This window comes from Ambystoma mexicanum, chromosome 3p (assembly GCF_040938575.1).
Source record: "Ambystoma mexicanum isolate Mex_15411 chromosome 3p, UKY_AmexF1_1, whole genome shotgun sequence".
Classification (NCBI taxonomy): Eukaryota; Metazoa; Chordata; class Amphibia; order Caudata; family Ambystomatidae; genus Ambystoma; species Ambystoma mexicanum.
Window position 1 is genome coordinate 89,192,077 of NC_090925.1, and position 22,445 is coordinate 89,214,521.

At 42.8% G+C, this 22,445-nt stretch overlaps 1 protein-coding gene across 1 annotated transcript; it reads left to right on the top strand.

The window, feature by feature from the left end:
• The first annotated feature begins 4,084 nt into the window (after positions 1–4,084).
• Positions 4,085–5,023, top strand: LOC138579776 (olfactory receptor 5V1-like). The gene has a single exon (XM_069650008.1). The coding sequence runs from the start codon at positions 4,085–4,087 to the stop codon at positions 5,021–5,023; it is 939 nt and encodes a 312-aa protein (XP_069506109.1).
• Positions 5,024–22,445: the final 17,422 nt, after the last annotated feature.

Genomic DNA, 22,445 nt, shown 5'->3' on the forward strand with positions numbered 1-22,445 from the left:
CTCTGCAACTCGATCACAGTATCAGCTCGTTATCGGCTCAGAGAGCTCACACAATTCTCCAATTTTACAAATCTCTCAAAATGTGGCTTTTTCAATGACACCTGACCAAGGACTAATCCCAATGGATGCACATCCGAAAGCACTGCCCGCAGGTCACTGTACTGTACTACAGTTAAAAGATGGCGGCCCAATCAATCAAAAAGAAAATACAAAAAATACATTTGCGTAGATAGATTAATAATCTGGAAACCCAACTTGATCACAGTAGTATTATCCTTAGCAGAAAGGGGGGGTGCAGTGCTACACTTTCCTAAGCACTTTGGTATCAGGATAATATCCAGTCACAGTGTGGTTTAGAGCTGTCAAGCTGGACCTGCACTGCAGTACAGATTGCTTGGACTTCCATTTAGTGAATTATCTATTCCAACTAAAATGGACCTGGGTCTGAGCGGAATTACTTGTGAAATGAGATTCAAATCCTTATTGTGAGGATCTTATGGCCTATTGTGAAGACCTTATGTCATCAGTGGGGTCTGCTAAATTTCCAATTTCCATGGGTCTATTACCTTAAATCCATGTTGGAGATCAAAAGATATAGCTTTGTACCCATAGCATGCAAGGAACGAGAAATGCAAGGAGTGTTGCCCTGTTGATATAGGCATATACGACCAGGCATATACAACCAGGTGCAGGGTCTCATTACAAGTTTGGAGGTATTTTGGCAGAAAATCCACAAAAATCCCACCAAACCTATTTACTGTTACTGCCCCTTGGTCTGGCAGAATTCACGCTGGATTACAAGTGTGGTAGGTGGTGTTAGTACCCATTAATTCGAGGACTCCAAGGGGATTTCAGAGAAATCATCACTGGCTGAAATTCCGCTGCCAGTAATTTTGCTGATTTTGCCTGGCTTTGAACATTTTCTTGATATTCTGAAATAAAGGGACAGACCCTTTTGTTGAATCTGAGGTTGGAAAGTGATGTGTTGACTAGTATTGATAAAAACACGCTGCACGTCCCAAGTAGGAAGATTGGTTCATATTGATGTAGGCGTGGTAGGTCAAGAGACATGAAGGATTGGATCTACCCATTTCTTACCTGAACCACATAAATGCCATAACCAGCGATTTGGGAGATGAGTGACTCACCAGCCAGTGTCCGTCTCTTACACGCAATCTTAATGTCACCTGACCTAGTAGGATCACTGTCTCTATCTTCCCTCTGTTTCCCCTCCCTTGCATCGTCGCACCTTGAGACACTTGTGTATAAGCGCGTTATAAATGCCATATCATATCATATCATTGAGAGAAATCATTGAGGATGAGCAGCGGGAACCAGTATTGCCAGAAGACAGCTTTGGGGAGAGTCATGCTTGCCTGATTCTGATTTATCTGGATTCTGATTTATCTGGAAGGGAGCAGCAAAGAGTTGTGGTGGTGGGTCACATACAATTGGACGCATTTGAAACAACATGTCTGAATACAAACACGTTCAAGGCCGGGTACATATGCTGCTTGTGATCTTGTCACTCCTGCAGCATTACATGCTGCTTGCACTGGGGAGGACAGAGCTGCAAGTGGGTAATTGTAGTTGTGTTCCACCTCATGGTCCACCCTGTCAAACGTTACTTTGGGGTAATTGTGCCAGTGCTGGAAAACGCACAGGTATTGCATCATGGCAATGAACACCCACCGAGACCATCAGCTTAGGTTACACTTTCAGCTCTGGCCGCTATCTCAAGGGCAGAAGAGATAGGTGTTCATATGTTATCTAATGAAAATAAGGAAGATCAACAGATGAGGTACTTGAACAGCAGGAGGAGATTGAACATCCTAGATCTCTCTATCTCCTCTGCTACCTCCATCCAGTGGGTCAAACAGTTGTTGGTGAGATGTATGATTATATAGAGAAATATTATGCTCCACTAGAGTCTAGATGGCAATAAGCATTAGTTTTGGAAAGCAGCGACGAGGAGGAAGTGACTGAGACTGTAATATTAACACAGTTCACCCTTTACCTGCATGCAATATCTTTGAGAATCAGCCCTGCTGACGCAGATTGCAAAGATCATCACTACATTATATGACATGCTTACCACTTACACCACAAGTACCACTACTGCATGCACCATCATGCCCATGTGAACCCAAGCTGTGTTGTAGCCCACTACCAAAGTCAATAAGGTGGAAGTTCTTCACAGAGAATAAACTACAACCATATTGTGCCACGTGCACACTCTGCTGTAAAGATGTGGGCTGATGGACAAGCAGGGACCAACTTGTGTACCACATGCATGCAGTCCCATAGACCGGGAAATGTGCACCCAGATGGGAAGGAGTTTAAATATCCATGGTGGATTCCTTCCCAGACCATAATACAAACAGCAAACCTCTAGCACACTTTCTGATGAACACACTGGAGCTGCGTTTGTGCTTGGGAGTGGGACACCAATCTCTATCTCCTGTTCACCAGTAGAATATAGAGCAATGATCCCTCGTTTCATCTGGGAAGTGGTATGGAAGGGTTTGAGCATGGCCAAAATATTAAAAGTCCCATGACCGGCAGCACCTTTCTGATGCTCACCTCGCTATGGTGATTGCCCTACTCACTTTGTTGAAAACCCTGCATCCTAGTGCCTCATGGGAAAAGCTGATCACCACTGCATAGTTTTTCTTTCACAACGTGGTACTGTAATTGCAGAACAGGTTTATAGCTACAGTAGAGTTTGTACTACAGCAGTCCATGGGGCAGAAAGTCCACCTCATCTTGTACATGTGGACCAGTGGTCAGTGCTTTGAATACATAGCAGTGACAGCACCCTGGGTGGCTTTCCTTCATCCAACAGCCAAGAGGGGTTCCAGAGTAACACAAGATGGCAGCAGGTGTTTGCAATTCGGCATGCACCAACGTTGAGCATGCAGATGTACCAGGAATGAAGCCACAGCTGAGTTGGCACCGAGGAGAAAGTGTAAGTGGTGGATGGGCAGCGGCTAAAACCTGGTTGTGAGCTTTGTTGCATCAGACAATCGATCAAATGCACTTGCTACCTCATGAATTGACAAGACATTGCATGTCAACAGCTTTGCAAATGTCCTTCACCTTGTGGTTACATGCTCAGGTGCATTATTTTTAAGATGATGGATTTGGGAGTTTCTTCTTTTTGGGAATTGTTCATTGATTTTGAAATTGGAATATCTGTACGCCCCATTCTGATATAATGATACTTCATCAATATGAGAAACTGCAACATTTCCATTGCATTATTTAGATGAATTGCTGTTGCTTTATCAAGGATTACTGCACTGCTGCAGGGCAGGCACTCTGCGAATTGATTGGTAGTAGTGGTAGTGGAGATGACTCCAATATGACTAATTCTGCATTAGCACCCTGCGGGGGGGGGGTGGAGGGGATTGGCCAATCGGGAGCCTCAGAATGTGGGCTGTACTATATGGTACAAGCCTGCGCTCTGAGCTGCTGGGGAAGCCAGCGCCCCCTTCCCTGATCCGCCTTCACCACTTAGCACCTGTGTGGTTTCCTACATGGGTTCTAGTGGTGTCTTTTTTATTTAAACATGGAAAACAGACTTCACTGACAGCTGCACTACTCAGCACAACAAAGGTAATTGTCTTTCTTTTTTTAAACACCATTAACACCCATGTAGGTACCTACATGGGTGCTAATGGTCGATATTAAATACATCAGTGGGCCGGTGAGCGAAGCTCGGACCCTTAACATGGGTGGCGGGCCATTACCAACAGGATCAGTCCACCGCCTCTGTTAATATCGTCTCAGTATGAAGCCTCTTAGAATTCACCTCAAAAGTCACTATAATTATACATTGTTAATCATATTCATGATGTCTGGAAACATAGGTAAATGGTGTAAATAAATATGAACTATTGTTTCACTGCATTTAATACTTTACTAGTATTTATGCGTTAACATGTCTTTGCTATATTGTTGCCTTCCACTAAGGCACCCATGGAAGTTTTCTGACACCCCCATTCCCATTGCAAATACATTGATGACATCTTCATTTTTTTCAGCTGGTCCCGAGTTGGGGTATCGGAGCATCACTGCACAAATGAAGGAAGACAACCTGAGCGCATTTGAGGACTTCTTCATAGTGGGCTTTTCGGATCTTCCAAAGCTGCAAGTCCCCCTTTTTGCTGCATTTTCACTGATTTATCTGATGACTCTGGTGGGAAACCTTCTTATTATAACAACAATTTACTCCAACTCACATCTGCACACTCCTATGTATTTCTTCCTCATAAATCTGTCCTTCATTGATATCTGCGGCACCACAATTATTTTACCTCCGATGCTGGCCCGAATCTTTCAGAATGGCGCACACACGTCCCTCGCTGAGTGCCTAGTACAGACATATTTATTTATGGTCATGATCTCAACAGAATTTCTTCTGCTTTCGGTCATGGCTTACGATCGGTACGTGGCCATCTGCAACCCATTGCGTTACATGACGATCATGAGCAAGGCTGTGTGCATGCGATTGGCTGCTGGAATCTGGGTATTAGGTTTCATGACCCCACTACCACACACTGTCTTAGCATCAAAGCTCACTTTCTGTGAGTCTCACACAGTCAACCACTTCTTCTGTGAAGTACCCTCCCTCATGAAGCTTTCTTGCAGCAGCACTTACGCAATTGAGACACTTTCGTACGTCTTAGCTGCTGTAGAGTTGATGATGTCATTTCTTCTAATTATTATATCTTACATCAACATTGTTTCATCCGTCATAAAAATTAAGTCTAAAGGAGGGAGGACCAAAGCCTTCTCTACATGTGCCTCACATCTAACTGTAGTCATTTTGTTGTATGGATCCATCTTTTCGACACATGTGCGACCGGCATCATCATATTCAACGGAAAACAACAAGATCTTGTCTTTGTCATACATTGTTATAACTCCAATGTTTAACCCTGTGATATACAGTCTAAAAAATACTGAGTTCAAAATGGCCCTGAGGAAGACAAAGAACAGTGGACAGATTGCAGGATGAAAGACAGATTTCAACATTGCAAAGGTGGTGAGAAACAATAGACATTTAGTTGTTGAAAACTGACTGATGATGAATTATGTTATAATAGTAACCAGCGAGGGGGGTGTGGTAACCTCCCAGCCAATGAGGAGGCTGAGAATGGGGTCTTCACCACACAGTTAAGACCCCACACCGAGCCTCCTCAGAGCTTGAGGCTGCCATTTTACCTCACTGAGAATCAGGTAAGTGCAGTCCCCTTTGCGTCCCCTGTCCCTCCTTTTCCACCCATCCAAACCCTTCCTACCCCGCTCTAGTTACCTTGCGCTGTGTCGTCCCTTGTAGGCACCGAGAACGATAATGTACCCGGCTCATCCCCTATCTGGCGATGGCCACCATTGAATGGTAGAATGCACTACATGTAGTTTCCTTCTCCCTGATCCAAGGCAGCCATATTGATTTGTAGTTTTTATCTCAAACTTAGAAACGGCAAACACGTTGTTTCTCAACTTGAAATGAAAACAATATTATTACCCGTTATAACATGCTGGGGTACTAATAGCACAAAAAAAAAAATACATAGAATTACTGCTGAGGTAATGCCCAGGAAACTATGTTAAAGCGCTTGCTCGCTTGGGCTTCTAACTTCTGCCCTGGGGCATAACCTCACCGGTCATGGCCCTCATCAAGGGTTTTATAGCTTGAGCACACAATGCTGTTGCATTATTTCCAATACATTTTTCTGAATTCCGTGTGTGCCTAAGAAAGAACGTTCTAATGTCAGAATAATTCTAACTCAAGGCTGTTTTAAGACAAATTCATTTTGTAATTTGTATTATTTTAACACGCATACATCAAACAGCAATGTGAACAAAGTGCATAGTGTGTAGAAAGAAGGAGAAGTACAATAAGAAAAAGCCACAAGATGTAGTCAGTATTTTACCATTGTTGCATCTACTGAATATGAGCATATTCTCCACATATGCTAAACATCATTGGTTCATTGTGGATTTTGCAGATGGGCAGCAATCACTAATGCAAACATATCCCAACAAGGAGTTCCTGGTGACATCTAATAGAAAAAGAGGGAATTCTTACAGAAAATAAACCCTTTTGTAAATAGGTGCCCATCCTCAAATGTATGTTGTGAATAGCCCCTGTGTCCCTTTTCATTCCTTGCACTATCCCCATGGACCAGCAGCACATGAGCTGGATAAGGGAGGCATGAGGGACACGGGCAAACTGGGCCAAAAACAAAACATGGGCTCCAAAGTGCTGAGCTTCAAGTGCAGTTGGAGGCAGCAGCGATCGTCTGGAGACTGAGCCGAGCGAGGTTGCATGAGCGAGGTTGCTGGTGAAACGCTTGAGCTGCTCTAATGTTTTGAGCTTGGGAGGTAGAACTATATAACTAGAGCGTTGCATGAAGCGCACGCGCTAAGCACTGTGCAACAAGTGCAGTGGAAGGCAGTTGGGATTGGCTGGGACCAACACAATATGGTGAGCGCATAAGGTCTGTGTCATATCAGTAGTTGTTACAAGTGACAGCATTTCACTTTTTTCTGCACTACTCCAGACCCATCTGCCAATAGGCTGCATAATGAACAAATTATGCAGTAAAGCTCTGCCCCACCGAAACATTTCTACAACCCCTGTTAGCAGAACCTACATGGCCTGCTGAGGAAGCATTGCATCTATTGCAACTCCCTAGTCCTACCCTCCTAAGGGACCTATTAATAAATAAATCCTCCACAGCTTGAATAACAGACTTTTTCAGGGTCAGCATGATGAACCATCAAGTGTGGAACAAGGTTGCTCGAGGGATGCTGGGTCTCAAACTAATATAGAGATTCACGTGCTTCCTGCCACAGATTCTCTCCCTGAACTGAAGCGAGCGTAGGCGCCAGTATGAGGGGTGATAAGGATAGTGATTCCCTTGGACTATCCTTGAATGATGCTCACTCAGGCCTCCATCAAGTGTCCTTTGGCTCCTTGCACGATTCATCATCCCTTAATTTAGATCAAATTATAATAGATTATTCCTCCCACAGATTGTGCAATCCCACTCCGGATGTCCCGTCTCCATCCCATCTTTTGTTATCCCTACAGCTCAATACGAACCTGTGTTCATCATCCTTATCAGCACCACTTTTTATTTTACATTTGTCAGTATGGCTATTTGATAACATTAACAATGATTTGAAAGATCAGAAGTTCGTTTTAAACTCTATGGGCCTCATTACGACCCAGGCGGAGGACCATGGTGCTAATAGCACCATGGTCCATGCCAGTAACTTACCGACACTGCCATGGAGAAAGAGGGAATTACCACCCCATTACAAGGTTGGCGGGGCGGTAATTCCCCCTTCCTCCATGGCTCTTCCCCATTCCCATTTTTGCCCCATAGGGCTCAATGGGAATGGGGAAGGCGCTAAGTACGGTACCGCAAATTGCGGTACCGTACTTAGCACCAAGGTCCCTTTGCGGGTCCCTACTTTAAAGGCTGGTAAAACCAGCCGTTAAGGTTGGGTCCCGCAAAGGGACCTCGTAATCAGGCGCTAAGTGTTTAATGGCGCCGCAGCCTTTTACAGCACCGTTAAACACTAAGCGCCAGGGTCGTAATGAGGACCTATGAATTCTAAAATATGTTTCTTGGAAGAGGGTTTTCTGACTAAAAAAGGGGCAATAGAAATCTTTGAAGGTTTGGGCTCATCAGAGGAGAATGATTGTTGCACAACAAACCACATATTTAGGGTTTCTGAGATTACATTTAATGACACCAAAAGAATGAATACAAACTTGGTAATGGTGGAAACAGGTGTGAACTGGAGACTAAACAGCAAGCAAACACAGACAAAAAAAGTCTATACACTTAAAACATATAGTTCCAACGAAGAACACGGATTCAAATCATTTCTTAATGGGCGTTAATTTGAATAAAACAATAGATACATTTGAGTCATGTGACTTGGAAGAAATACCTAAAGTTAAACTACCAGCAGTGAAGGAGAAAATAGATAAAAAAAGCCAACAAAAAGACAAAGAACAAACAGAGGGACCACAAGAGGCCAAATACAAGTGCCCCGGAGCCAGATATTCTACTCTATTTATCAAAAGCCAGTGTGAACATTGGCATGGGTGAATACATATGAGTGGCAGCGAAGCAAATCGTGGCATTACAGTGAGTGTTGTGTGTAGTGTGGACGGTCTATTGGCGGGTGATCCTAATGTCAAGGGTTGGGGGTCAAGCATGAGAACAGTTATGTTCCTTTAAAATATATCCTTAAAGGATGTTGTAGTATGTACCAATGCTAATAAGTGATTGGGGTTCTACAGTTGTTAGTAAACAAGTGCCCATTGCCAGAGCTCACCAATAATACATAAGTCACACTTACTACACATGGTAAAATCTACTCTTAACATTACTCAAGCGGCAACACACGGACTGGTACCCATACCTCCACAACTCACCAAACCACTTTCTTCTTCCTTGCTCCTTTCCTTGGTGCTACTCTTCATTCCCATGATTTGCTTTGCTGCCACTTATATGTATTCAATCATGCCAATGTATACCTAGCTATGACCTGCTTCTATTACTTGTATTCGTGGGACCAATCCCAACCTATGTACACATGGTTCACACACCACTGTCACCTAACACACCGTTGCAATACAACATGCATACCATACCTTCAATTTGTCATGTTGTAACATCATAACGGCGTAATAATATTCAAATGTCACCAAACCACAATGACTCAAACTTTCAATGCTGTACGCTTAACACAAACTTGCACTGGTTACCACTACTCGGTTGTTTGCTTTCAACATTCAATGTATACCACATCTTGTTCTCTCACAACAGCCTTGAAAAAGACCCATGTCGGGTTGAAACACGTGTCGGTTTAAATGTATTAATACATCACACAAAACATGAAGTGATAAGATTTCTCATTTATTGCATGAGACATATGTAACTACACAGAGAACAATAACATCTCAGACCAAGTGCCTGGGTGATGCTGGTTCTTACCTCAAACTCACTCTATTTTTAATATTATATGTGACTGTTTTCTGTCGCAGAATTTCAATCAATGTTTTAATAATTGGATATAGTTTTGAAATATATTAGAGAACATTGAGCCACTGAGCACGTGGTGGAATGGAGGCAATCGCAAGATATTGTTATTGGTTTTCATTACTATGAGGACACCTTCCCACATTAGCCAGACTTGTGCCATTTTGCATTTTGACTGCAGATTTGAGCCTCTTTCCTATGGACATATTTTGGTGAGAACAAGGCCCTGGGTGAAGGCATTGCCAAAAGAGCCAGACTTGATCACGGTCATACTGCCCTCTAGGAGATGCTAGGAGATGTTGGGACAACTGGGTCGGCAATGGAAGGGCCTTGTAGTATGAATAAATGTGAGAAATTAGTTTTCAACTCAGTCATGTTTTCATGGAGCCACCTGGTTCCCAAGAGATAGCCAGGAGAATGTGTACCAGGGATAGCAACATGTTTCAAAACGGGAGTTGCAAAGAGTGCTGCTGCAAGGCCTGGGAACTGCCTGGATTTCTGAGCTCATGGGAGCTGACTTCACTGTTTAGACTCACTACATGAGTGAGTCGTTTTGGGGAGACTGCATATCATGTGTTACATGAATTTGTTCTGACCAATGAAGGTATATCATTTTAGTATGCAGTATATTTTGCTGACTGCACAACTAGGACATTTGTAGGGGGCTGTATTTAGGATGGTCATGGGTAACATACTAACCAATAAAGCTTAGTAGTGTAGGTTGTGTTTAAATCTTTATGTAGGTAAGATCCAATAGGGAACCTAGGACTAGCATGTGTTTGATAATTTGTAATGCATTACAATTTTGTGGTTCTTGTCTATAAATACTGTAACTTAATGTTGGCGGGTCGAGAGCGTTTTCCGTTTTCAGTTCTAAGGAGCTGACTGACCCTCCGGATGTAATTTGCATGAATTAAAGCTGCTTTTCTTGCAAATCATTCACTCATTATTGCTTCCTTGGATTTATTTATTTCCGATCGGTTTTTGGGCCTACCATACTACCGTATTTTTTTGGTAACCCTGAAGTGATCTCCATTGCATCCCGAAGACAATCCTGTGACGGCACGGCCCGGGTTGCAGAGCCCTGCTTCCAGAGATCAGTTGAGGTGAGCAGATGCCAAGTTATCATAAATGTCTGTCTGGTCCCTCGAGTGTGGGCTGCCAGGCTGGGCTGTGGGAAGGAGAGGGTGGAGCAAACACAGAGGGAAGAAGCAAAACAGGTACAGAAAAAGCTAGCTAAATTCAGCATGGAGGGAGCAGTGATTACTAACCCCACAGACGGGCAACAGGGGCAGAATTCACCAATGTTTACCCACAATAGGCCAGCCCACAGAAAATCTGACATGCCCAGCCCTGTCAGTAACACTGCAACCAAAAGAGGAACCATAAGGGGGAGTGAAGATAGATGACCAAACATTTTCTTTTATGGGTGACACATGAGCCACCAAGTCTTGCAGTAGGGAGGGTAAGTTTCCTTTGTCCTCTGAAATAATGGACATGCAGGTATTATCTGGGGCTGGTGTACTGGTTCCTTTCATTGAAGATTTACCCATTACCGTAGGTACCCAAGAAGTATTTCCACACTTATTGTATTCACAAGATACCCAAGTTAACCTCCCGGGCAGGGACATCATGCGCAAACTGAAAAGGACCATTTCAATCACTGCGGAAGGCATTGTGTGTCCTACTCCAGGCTTATACCATGCTAGAGATATAGCAGTAATACAATCACCCGCATTTGTTATCCCATTGGGTAACAGTTCTGTTAGGTTGGGTGTCCGGGATTAAGAATAAAAAGCTGTGCATAAACAGAGAATTTCTATTCAGAGCAGCCGTCCCCCTAGAGGTAGCACAAGGCATTATCACCATATTAGATTTAGAAGCAGTGATCACTGAACCAGATGAGGTAATACTGTCCAGCACAGATAAGAATGACATTGAATGCAATACAGTCCCAGGTATTGAACCAGTATTGCAATTGCGGGAGATGTCTAATGAGCAATTGTTTGAAGGCACCGAAGACACAAGAGAAATGGTGTTTCAAATCCGTATACCCTGTCAGATAAGTATTGTATATAGAGAAGTGCCCCATAACGTGCTCCTTGCTAAGACAATTGGCTCTATCAGTTTTACTGCTGGGATACTGCCAATACAAATAGCGTTATCGCTACTCGGTCTGGGGCTATAAGGACCAGATCATGAGTAGCGGTTCAGTGGTAAATTCCCATTCCTCATTGGATCAATTGGACCCAATGAGGTTGAGGGCGCTATTAGCGCTGGCACAATTAGCGCCGCAGTAATAGCTAAAAGTTGGAGGTAAAACCCTGAACTGCCGACTCTTGATTTTGCCAGCCTTTAAATGTGGCGATAAAAGCACTACCGCCACAATTAAGGGCTGAAGCCAAACTTGTGATGTGGCCCACTGTCACCACACCTTAGGGAAGATTTAGACAAGGTGCTCAGAGAGCTTTGGACATTTATCCCTCACAATGTAAGTCGCTTAAAAGGGATAGGGGCAGTTCACATCAAACTGTAGATAAGGGCAGTGGTGTCCAGTCAAGTGGTCGACAGACAAATGGTCGACAGGACAAATGGTCGACAAGATTTGGTCGACAGGTCAAATGGTCGAAATTTTTTTTATTTATATATATATATTTTAGGTTTTCGTTTAGGGAAAAAAAGGTGTTTTTAGCAAAACAAGGAGGTTGGGGGGGACCCCAGCAACCCCAGCAAAAAAAAAAATGAAAAAACCAACAAAAAAAAGAATTCGACCATTTGACCTGTCGACCTTTTGGTGTCGACCATTTGTCCTGTCGACCATTTATTTTCGACCAAGTGACCTAGAACCAATGACAGTATTGTGCCAGGTCAACCAGTACCCCATGACTAAAGAAGCAGACAAAGGTGTTCACCCCACCATTGTCGCATCATGGCAGCAGGGTGTAATTATGTCATCGGAGTCCCCTTGCAACACAGCTGTGTACCCGGTGAAAAAAGTGAAAAGATCATTGTGGAGAATAGTGCCGGACTTACGCCCGTTAAACAATAGTGTAGTGGCTGAGTTCCCTGTGGTCCCCAATCCCTCAAAAATCCTTTGCAATATTCCCACTGCACTGACTCATTTAGTCCCCAAGCTTTTTCTATAGGATACTGCAAATGGACTTGGGAAACCTACAGGTACAGAGAACAGTAATTTAGTATGCAGATGTCTTCCTAGTTTGTAGTACAACAGAAGAGCAGTGTAGAAATGACTCTGCTGACTTTATTGGTGGAAAAGGGATACAAGGTCAACAACAAAATCTGCAGGAATGTGTGTACCTATGACAGATAATATCAGCAACAGGAAGGAGAGTAACCACAGAAAGGGCAGCAGCAGTACACCACACCCAAAAGCAAACCACAGTCAAACAAATACATCAATTATTAAGATTATGTATCTATTGCTAAGCATGGATATGTATTTGTTTTTGTATTTTATTTTGCATTTATAGCAGTCCACTGAACCCTCAGGTATCTAGGCAAGGTTTACATAAGGGAAAGGAGGAAGGGATGTACAGGTAAAGGTAAACAGGAAAAGCATGAGGCGTAGGTTCAAGAAATTTAGCAGTGATACAGTGTCTTGGCTCCGAGGAGCTTTGTTCAAAAAGCCAAGTTTTCAGGTTTCTCCTAAAGGTCCAATAGGATTGTAGGGATTAAAAGAAGCACAGAAAGCAAAGTGGCCTATTTTCTGGAAAAATGAAATTACTGAGCATTCCAGGAACTCAAAAATGCAATCAGTAATGCACCAGTGTTAGCAACGCCTAATTACTATAAACAATTCTTTCAGTTTTCACGTTCTAATGAGAAAGTGATGACGGCTCAGTAGGGATGGCTCAGCAGACATCAATGTGACAACATCCTTTGGCTTATTAAAGTGGTCTTTTAGACCCAGTCATGCAGGGACACTTTCCATGTGAACAGGCTCTAGCAGCAGCTGCTTTCGCTATACAAAACTATCCGCAATTACAATGGGATGCCCTGTCACATTATATATGGAACATGCAGTTTTTGCCATACTAGAGAATTTGAAATCCCTTATCACCATATAACAAGCATCAGGATACAAGGACATTTTACCCAACCCTTCCATTCACTTAGTGGGATTTCACACAGTCAACCCAGCAACATTCATTGCAAAGCCAGTGCTGCCAGATGACTAAGTGCATTATTGCACTACACACAAAGACGCTTCTGATGGCACTGATTAGGTCAGGGAAGACGCACTCGAAGAAGGGGATGTGCTCTTCATTGACAGCACATTGACGATTGATCAGAACACTGGAGTAAGGCTACGGGGCGGCAGTAGTTAGGCTTGAGGAGGGTGAATTTGAAGTTATATCTATAAGTATGGCTGCCCTCACACTATTCAGCTCAAGTGCCAAAGCTCATAGCACTAATCCAGCATTATAAATATCAAAAGTATGCTTCACTACCATTTACTCAGATTCTGCATAAGTCACATCAACATTGCATTCAGTCCTCACCAGATGGAGGAAGCAAGGGTTACAAAAATCAGATGGTACTTCTGTGCAACACGCTGCTTTACTTTCTAGATCAATTGAGGCAGTACTACTCCCCACGGCAGTCAGAGTAGTGAAGTGTGCAGCCCACACCAAAAATACAGACCTAGCTGCTAATGGTAAAGATCCAGCAGATTTAGCAGCAAAAGAAGAAGCATATCTGGAAAATTGCAACCCCAGAGTGCTCCCTGAGGCAATATTACAGCAGGTATAACTAGTGTGTCATTACAATGCAATCTCACTGGGTCAGATCATTGAATTTCAGGCACAGGCTCCCTGAACAAGAGAAGGAGTTATGGACCTGAAGATGGTATTCTGCCATATCGACTTAATTTGGAGACAGAATGTTTCAAGAAAAGAAATAATGAACCAGCAACTTCTTGAGCAGTTGTATTATAAAACACATATGTCCAAGCATTACATTGCAGATAATTTATAGGAATAATGATTTGTTCCCAACCTTCAAGAATATCTTAATAACTTCCAATCTAATTGTTCCACAAACAAACAGTATACTACATGTCAGACTATTAAAACTTTGAGAGTGATATTACTCTTCCCCTCAGGGCCTTTCTGACATCTCCATATTGATTACGTGGACATGGTTAACAGGTGCAGTAACCTACGTCATTTAATTGTTGTGATGTGCCCATTCTCTCGTTGGGTTGAAGCCAATGCTAAATCGGGAGCAAAATTCTTAGTACATAATGTTTTTCCCCAATGCGAAATATGTGATGTCTGCAGGCCTGATAATGGGGCACACTTCTCTAAAAGGTTCTTCACAGAAATGTCCTCTTTATCGGGAATTAAACACAATTTGTGCTATATTTATCACCTGCAATCCAATGGGATTGTGAGGCACCAAAATGGCTTATAGAAACATCATATTGCAAAGATCTGTAATACTTTAAAAAAGAGCTGGCTTTATTGTTTACCTATGTTTGTATTTGCTCTTCATAATCAGCCAGGGCCAGACTATCACCTCACCCCTCACAAATATTGCCACTTAGGTATTGGAGGATTTCAATAGATGGCATGGCAACCCCAAAGACAAAGAGGCTATTAGCCTCGAGAAGATGTTGAATAACATCGATTTCAAGGTCATGAATACAGATGCTACCATGGTAAATGGAAACCTACTCAACTGGGTTGTTACGCACAACCTAGAGACTAGTAGGTACAAGACCTTGCCATGTATCTGGACAAACCACTTCAAAGTGTCATTTAATATGGCCTTAAAAAAACCCCAACAGAAAAGCTTCAATGTGCAGGAAAGACTTCAAATCAGGAACTATAAGAAAATTGAGATTGCACAATTAGAACGTTGTATTACTAAAGTACTGATGGAGTCCAAAGAGGAGGACTCATGTGAGAAACTCATATCAATTTATCTTCATCATGCTCAAGAGTTGGTGGACCAGAGGGCACCACTAAAAGCAAAGCTGGTTAGACCGAATAGTAACCATCAAAAATGGTTTAACTCCAAATTAGCAGAGTTAAAAAAAGAAAAAAGAAAGAGAGTGAGTAGATGGCGGTAGAACCCATCCCAGTCCAATAAGGACAGTTCGAGGGAGATTGAGAAGACTTATAAAGTGAGTATTTGTCAAGCTAAAAATAATTACGTCAGCTGCTAATTTCACAAGTAAGTTATTTGAAATTGTCAAATCCATGGAATAGCCAAACGTACTAGGTTCTACCTTTATTTCGTCCCAGGAAGATTGTGACACAGTACAGACAGCCTTTGTAAATAAAATAAAAAAAGGCCAGGGATCTGATAATAGATGCGCAAACGACATCTAAGGCTCAGACGGACTCACCCATTAGGAGCAAGTCACTGAGTCATCTGGAAACTTTCAATGTCCATAATGTTACAATTGAAGACATGGTTGAAAATCTTTCTACAATGAAACCGACTTCATGTCTCGAGAATATCATCCCTCCGAAAATGATTCTGGAGAACATTGACATCTTCGCCCCACTACTTACTAAGATCGTCAATGCATCCTTCTGTGACAAAGTAGTGCCAACTTGTATTAAAACAGGAACTATCACAACCCTGGGGAAGAAACCTGGACTAAATCAAAGAGGAACCAGGAAATTTGAGACCTTTAACAAATTGTAATATCCTCCTAAAGGTTTTGGATAAGATCATTACAAACACAACTGCAGTCATATGTTGAAGCAAACAAGATCTTGCATAATCGACAATCTGGTTTCCGAGCAGCTCACAGCACGGAAACAGCAATGCTAAATCTGCAAACGCACATGCTGAGCATAATAGATAAAGGAAACACAGGCTACTTATACTCCTAGTCTAAAAGCGGCTTTTGATCTTTTAGACCATGAACAACTTCAACTGGCACTAGAGAAGGTTGCAAATTGCTCCCCAGAAGCAATCAGTTGGTTGGTATCATTCCTTATAGATAGGAAATCTAAGGTTCATTGGGGAGATACATTCTCCCTTGAGACCTCCATTTACTGTTTCAAGTTCTACCTCAGATTCCTCTGCATAGTTTTAGATAACATCATTGTGTATTTCGCCAACTACGCAGATGATACTCAACGTGTGGTAAAGCTGAGTGGCAGCTATGCACAGGATAGCGCCAGAGTAAAGGCCCTATATAAAACTATCGAAACCTGTATGGATACCAACTGGATGTGCCTAAATGGCAATAAAACAGACCTGATGGTCTTTGGCTCACAACAAGCTCGGGCCAAGCTGGATCCCCAATATGAGTCATTTTACATTAAAGACTCCCCCATTCAGGTTGTAGGCAAAGTGAAGACACTGGGAATGTTTTTGGAAGCCTCAATGAGTGCAGAAGTGCAGGTTATGTACTTGAGTAAGAACTACTCATGTTACCTCCGGCTTCTCAGAGTAATAAAACATTACCTGAGTGAGGAAAACTGTGCAATCATTGCCAGAGCTACTATATTGTCTTGGCTGGATTACGGCAATGATCTGTTGCTAGGGGCAAATACATGGTATATAGCAAAATGCCAAGTGATCCAGAACAACGCAGTTAGAATAGTGAAAAAGAAAACTAAGAAAGAACATGTCAGCAACGGCCGAAGAGATTTACACTGGTTACCGGTGGAAGTCAGGATCCAGTTTAAGGCTTTGACTTTGGTTCATAGATGTCTGCATGGGAAAGTCCCAGCATACCTCTAGGAACAGATCACCCGCTATTTACCGTAGAGAGCCCTAAGATCAGAAGCGCAGGGCCAGATCATAGTGGAACCTCATAAGCGAGCAAATGGCTTGGGAAAAGCCTTCCCTATAAAGGCTGCTACCAAATGGAATAACCTACCGCTTCATCAAAAGACTAGAGTCAAAATATACTGAATTCAGAAAGCAACTTAAAACGTACCTGTTTAAGTGAACCAGTTATGGCTAGAACAGCTTAGTAAAGCAGCGCATATATGTTCATGTTTGGTGTCCTGTCATACCATACGTTCTCTGTCCTGTGTTAGTGTTCGCGTCCGGATGTCTGCGGGCCTTCGGCACGGTATAAATAAATGCATAAATAAATAAAATAGTGACTGCAGGAGGCTGCATACTACACTCACACCTGCACACATCCTCAAATGCACAACATTTGCCCACATTCTAGGTGATGAATTTCAGGGAGGGAGTTAATGAAATCTGTCAGATTTATATCCCGCCAGCGTGGGTCCGATCCAAGAGAGCTCACTCCATCAACGGCAGACACACACACATGAAAACAGGATTCTGTGCTTCAGCAGCCACAACAGTTCTTCTTTCGGCAATAAAATATTAATCAGAAAACTCATACGGAAGTGGAATCAACCAAGAACCAACAGTCCTTACAACGCCATCTATACCACACCCACAGCAGTCAAGGTTTCAGGCCGGAAGACAAGGAACCACATGACAGACACCTGGATGGACAACAAACCCAATGCTTGTCTCCAGCAGCATGAGGAGAAAAAGGGGGGAGAAATAGAGTGACGTTAATATCAGTCATCAGGAACAACAGACAATGTTAAAGGGAGTATGCCTTGTATTGTTTTTCTTGTCTTCTCTCTCTTTCTTTCTTCATGGATGAATGTATACGGTTGTTGTTTAGGCATGGGCCTACTAACATTACTAATATTGCATATATAACAGTGAATAGTAGTGTATCTGTAACCAGGATTAGTAGGGATGTTTCAAATCCAGGAGTTTATTTAGACAGTATTGTAGACGTGCATCGCTCTAAGACTGATAACATGTGGTATAACCAAATGAAGGTGTTGGGAAGATGGCAATAGATGGATCTTTGCTATGTGTGTTCTTTACTTCCTTATGCAACAGTCACACCCAGACTGTTTATACCACAGGAGTTGCCACCAGAAGTAGATACATGTTTAGTGCAAATAGGGTTGCAGCGGAACATTCAAGGACACAGGGTCCAAGCACAATAGGTACAGGTTGACATCTCAGCATACACAGATAACTACATACGGATAAAGAAGATGGCAAATATGGAAGGTTGAAAAAATTGAATATTGAACTATCAAACAGTGGGGCAGAGGAAAGGTGAATCTGTCTTCATGGGACCACCCCTGATCAGGTGTACTGAGGAAGGAGGACAGGAGCAGCTTCAGTGCAAAACAAGACCCCGATTGCAGCTGGAAGGTGCTGTTTATTATAGAGATGAATGGGTTGAGGGCTGATGGGGTGCACAGCAGGAGAGCTGGGCGCACTATCAGAGAGTGCAGTATAACAAATCAAAGCAACTTGATGTGCTGTTTTGGAGAAATGTATTAAGAAATTGACTTGGATTGATGAGCATTAGAAGCCTATCAAAGTATAAAACTTGCATTATTCTCCTTGTGTTTCAGAAGCAATGGCAGCATACATGTGGGAACTAACACACAGTGTAATGTGACCATCGATCCGCCAGACGTTAAAGGGAGTACAGCAGCCCTCATGCACATATATTGGATTTGTGGCAGCCTGGTATACATCCAACTGCCACCACTCTGGAAGGGTGTGTGTTCCTTCTCAACCCTGCAGTACCCCATGTTCTTTGTCCCAGATTGCAATCAGCGAACACCCCATGTCCAGACCAGTGCACCACATGCATCAGTGGGCCCAATGCTCAATGGGTTTGCAACGATTAACGATGAAGCAACTATCTCTCCCAGGCTTCCATCAGTAGGCTGAATGCTAATCCCGAAGACTAGGTTGTTTAGTAAAGCTTAAAAGTTTTTCTACATTGATCCTTGCTCCCGGGGTGCAGGCAGCAGCAAATGTAAAATGGCTGCACATAACACAGTGGGAGCTGCTACAGCTTGCAAGTGAAACAGAACATAGGCTAAATGCTGTTAGGGAAGAACTGAGAGCCCTTGGCACAATATGTGGTCAAATAATGCTACTGTTTTGTCCCACGGTTCTTGCATTTTAAGGTGCAAAAGCTCTTGAATCATCTGAATATAGTTTAAGGGGTCTTCATCTTCCCCCATCTTCTGTACCATAATCGCACTAATGTCTGACATGTCTGGGTATTGTGTCCTGTAAGCGATATTCAATCAACACTACAGCTAAGTCAATGCCTAGTCTGGGATGCTGAGGAAAACCCTTATTGATGTATTTTTATGTCCAGTTCAGTACTCTGGATGACAACCCTTGTATAACACCCCCCTCTTAGAATCCCCCTGACCCCACTGAGCCAAGAAGTAGGTTTGTTTTGCAAATTAAAAGGTTTATTTGAAAAATTAACAAGATATATATCACAATTTAATAATAGATTAATAATTGATATCACACGTATGAATATAATGTTGATCAGCAATGGGTAATCTGGCACTAGCAAACTTCTTTACAATCAATGAGGAGTTAGTATAGGATGGATAAGGTAGCAAAAATACTTTTTTGGTTTCAAGGAATGCAAGGTGGAATAAATGCAGTACAGAAAATAAACTGATATGGTTTCACAAGAGATAATATGCTCACTTTTCCCCTGGTGGCAATTCACCCCCCCATATGCAATGCAAGGAGATGGAAGTAACACACACACAGTCTTCAGGAATACAATAAAATACAATACGGAATTCAGTTCCCCCCCAGCAAGCTTAGAGGAAACAGGTAGAAGTTTGAAACACAGGCCCAAAATGCTTTGAATGTGATGACAATTAAGTGAGATTTGTGCTAAAAATGCTTTTAATTCCCTCTAGAGGTTCAGGGTGGGTGATATCTAGTTTATATTAGTTCAGGCTCACTTTAGCAATGCTCTATGTGTAACCAGCAGGTTAAAACGAATTTTAGCAAAGGAAAGCAAGAAGCTGCTGATTTTACACGTGGCTGAAATTGTGCAAAATGTAAAATCGCGGCAAATATAATCGCGTGCGTCGAGCGTGATTGCGGAGTCACTATAAGGAGTAGGAAGTCGGTTCTAAGCTCGTTGGAAAGCTTAGAATCTTAGCTTTAAGATGACAGTTAAAACTCGGTTCCGGAGATACGGCCGATTTCGTGAAGGTACTTTTTCGGATTTGAAATTTAAAAGTTCAAATGACAGATGACAGTTTTCAGTTTTAAAGATGACAGAACGACACGATTCTAGGAGGCAGTTCTACTTAGGATAAAATAGTTTGGATTAGATTATTTTAACTAAGAGATTGGTTTTGCACAGTTCTGGCGGATACTCACTCCTAATTTTGAAATGAATGGGCCTCGTCACGGATCTGGTCAACTGGGCTGGACTTCGGGCGGTTCTACTCACAGCGTCTGGGTCAGCTCTGCTCTGCTGGTCTAGCCTCTCTGGATACAGCGGCCTCTGGTTCTGGATACTGCTCTGCTTTCCGGTCCGGATCAAGTGGATTCTGGATGTAACACTGCTTTCTGGGTACTGGCAAATGTTCTTGGCAAAGAATTCAGACAGCTCGCCCGGCTGTGGAATAGTTTGCAAAAGATTTTGAGGCCTGCTGACAAATACTTTTGCTTGCAGTGGGCCTTCTTGGTTCAAAGTTCTGTAGTCTCTGTTTAGCTTGGAAGTCTAAGTGTTGGATCTCTGGATGTGAAGTCGTTGGTCAGCACGCTCCGCAGCAAATGGAATTGAATGTCTCTACCTGTCCCAGCAGTCTCTATTTATGTGTTTTGGAAGTGGGTGTGTGCGTGGCATAACTGAGCCTGCCCCTCTCTACTTGTCATTGGCCCAACTCTCCCCTCTCCCATGATTGGGCGAAGGAAATGAATTGTCATCATGATGAGGTCTGTTTATGGGTCAGAGGATCCTCCCCTGGTCAATTTGCCCACAAATCTATATTTGATTCAAATACATATTTGCCAGATACACAATTTGTTGAAATTACATGTACACATTATATATTCCTTATGGTCCATGATTGTCCGCCTCTGATCTTCCTGGGGGCTTGCATTCAAAAATGACAACATTTTGCGCTTTTTGACTGGTTTACCAATATCGGACATTTACCAAAAATTACACACATGTGCGCAAGGAGTAAGGACATTAATTGATGAAGTGTCAGATTTTTAACATGCAGACATTTGGAGTAAGACCCTATTTTCCGCTAGCAACCCCCCAGAATACACCACAGCGTCCTAACACCTCTTAAAACGTGCACAGAAAAATCACAAGAATAATGATATTACTTATATAATTCTGACAAGTCTGTACTATGAATTATCCATCTTTTTAACTTATGCCCTGGTCAAAAAGGGGTATGGCTTCCCACATCACATGGTGGAATAACTGGTTTATCCACTTCCCCCAAGCTCAGCTGGCTCTCACAGGCACTTCTCCTCCCACTTCTCCCAAGAGGAAGCCACTTTACGCCCCCCCCCCCAATATAACATTTGCCTGAGTCCAGGACAAGGCTTTGTTCAACCTCCTGCAGGTGCCCCTCCCCTAATCTAATCAGAGAGGTGTCATCTCCTTTTGGTGGGGAAGCAGGAGGCAGCCAGGCCTGGGAATGCAGTTTGATCAAGTTTCAACTCCTGTCGGGGGTAGTTGTCAGGCAGAATTCAGCTAAATGTCACTTTAGTTCCCAGTTTAAATCAAACTTACAATGTTTACATATACATTAAATAATTACTTCCTTCAAGTCATTTCAGAATATAGTTTTACATTGTATCCACCTCTTAGCAAGTCTTTCCTCGGCCTGGTTTCGGTTCATTTGTTCAGTTTTACACAAAAGTCTGGTGGTTTTAAAACGCCGGCTTTCTGATAGTAGTGAGCACCGGTATTGCATCCATATTTGGGATCTGTCTTGAATTACTGCATTTCAATAGAGTGGTCTTTTGTTTGATAGTATAGGACCCTTGCTTAACATTGTTTTGATGGCATCCTTACAGTAGAGTGGTGATGTGGAACCCCCCACAAGAAGGTTGTATCTTTGGAGTGGTCTTGTGCCAACTGTGCAGTTCTCCTGGATTCTGGCGTGAATGTGGGCGGCGACAGCTCATCCCCACATCTACCCAGTCTAAGGATTCAACATGGGTCAAAACCCTTGACAGTCCTTAGAGCTTGCCATACAGCAGCTCAGCAGTTTGCAAATGGTGAACCATTGTATGCCATGTCCTGGATGGTCAGTCCTGGGTATCCCGCCCTTCTCCATACGTCATCAACAGCCTCCCTGAATATTGCCACTAGTAGTTCCATTGCGTCCCCCACTGGTAACTTCTGTCCTGCTGTCATTCTTTCCATTTTGTATATCCATTTCCCTGCACCCGTGGTTAATGAGGGTAGCCTATACCTCAAGTTGTCCTTGTCTATGTGTTTCCATGGTATATATTGAGTTCACCCCCCTCCCTTTTCCAGTAGGGGCAACTGTGTAAACCCTACCT

Excerpts from the sequence above, each read along its gene's own strand:
- LOC138579776 (XM_069650008.1), top strand. The coding sequence starts at position 4,085 with ATGAAGGAAGACAACCTGAGCGCATTTGAGGACTTCTTCATAGTGGGC.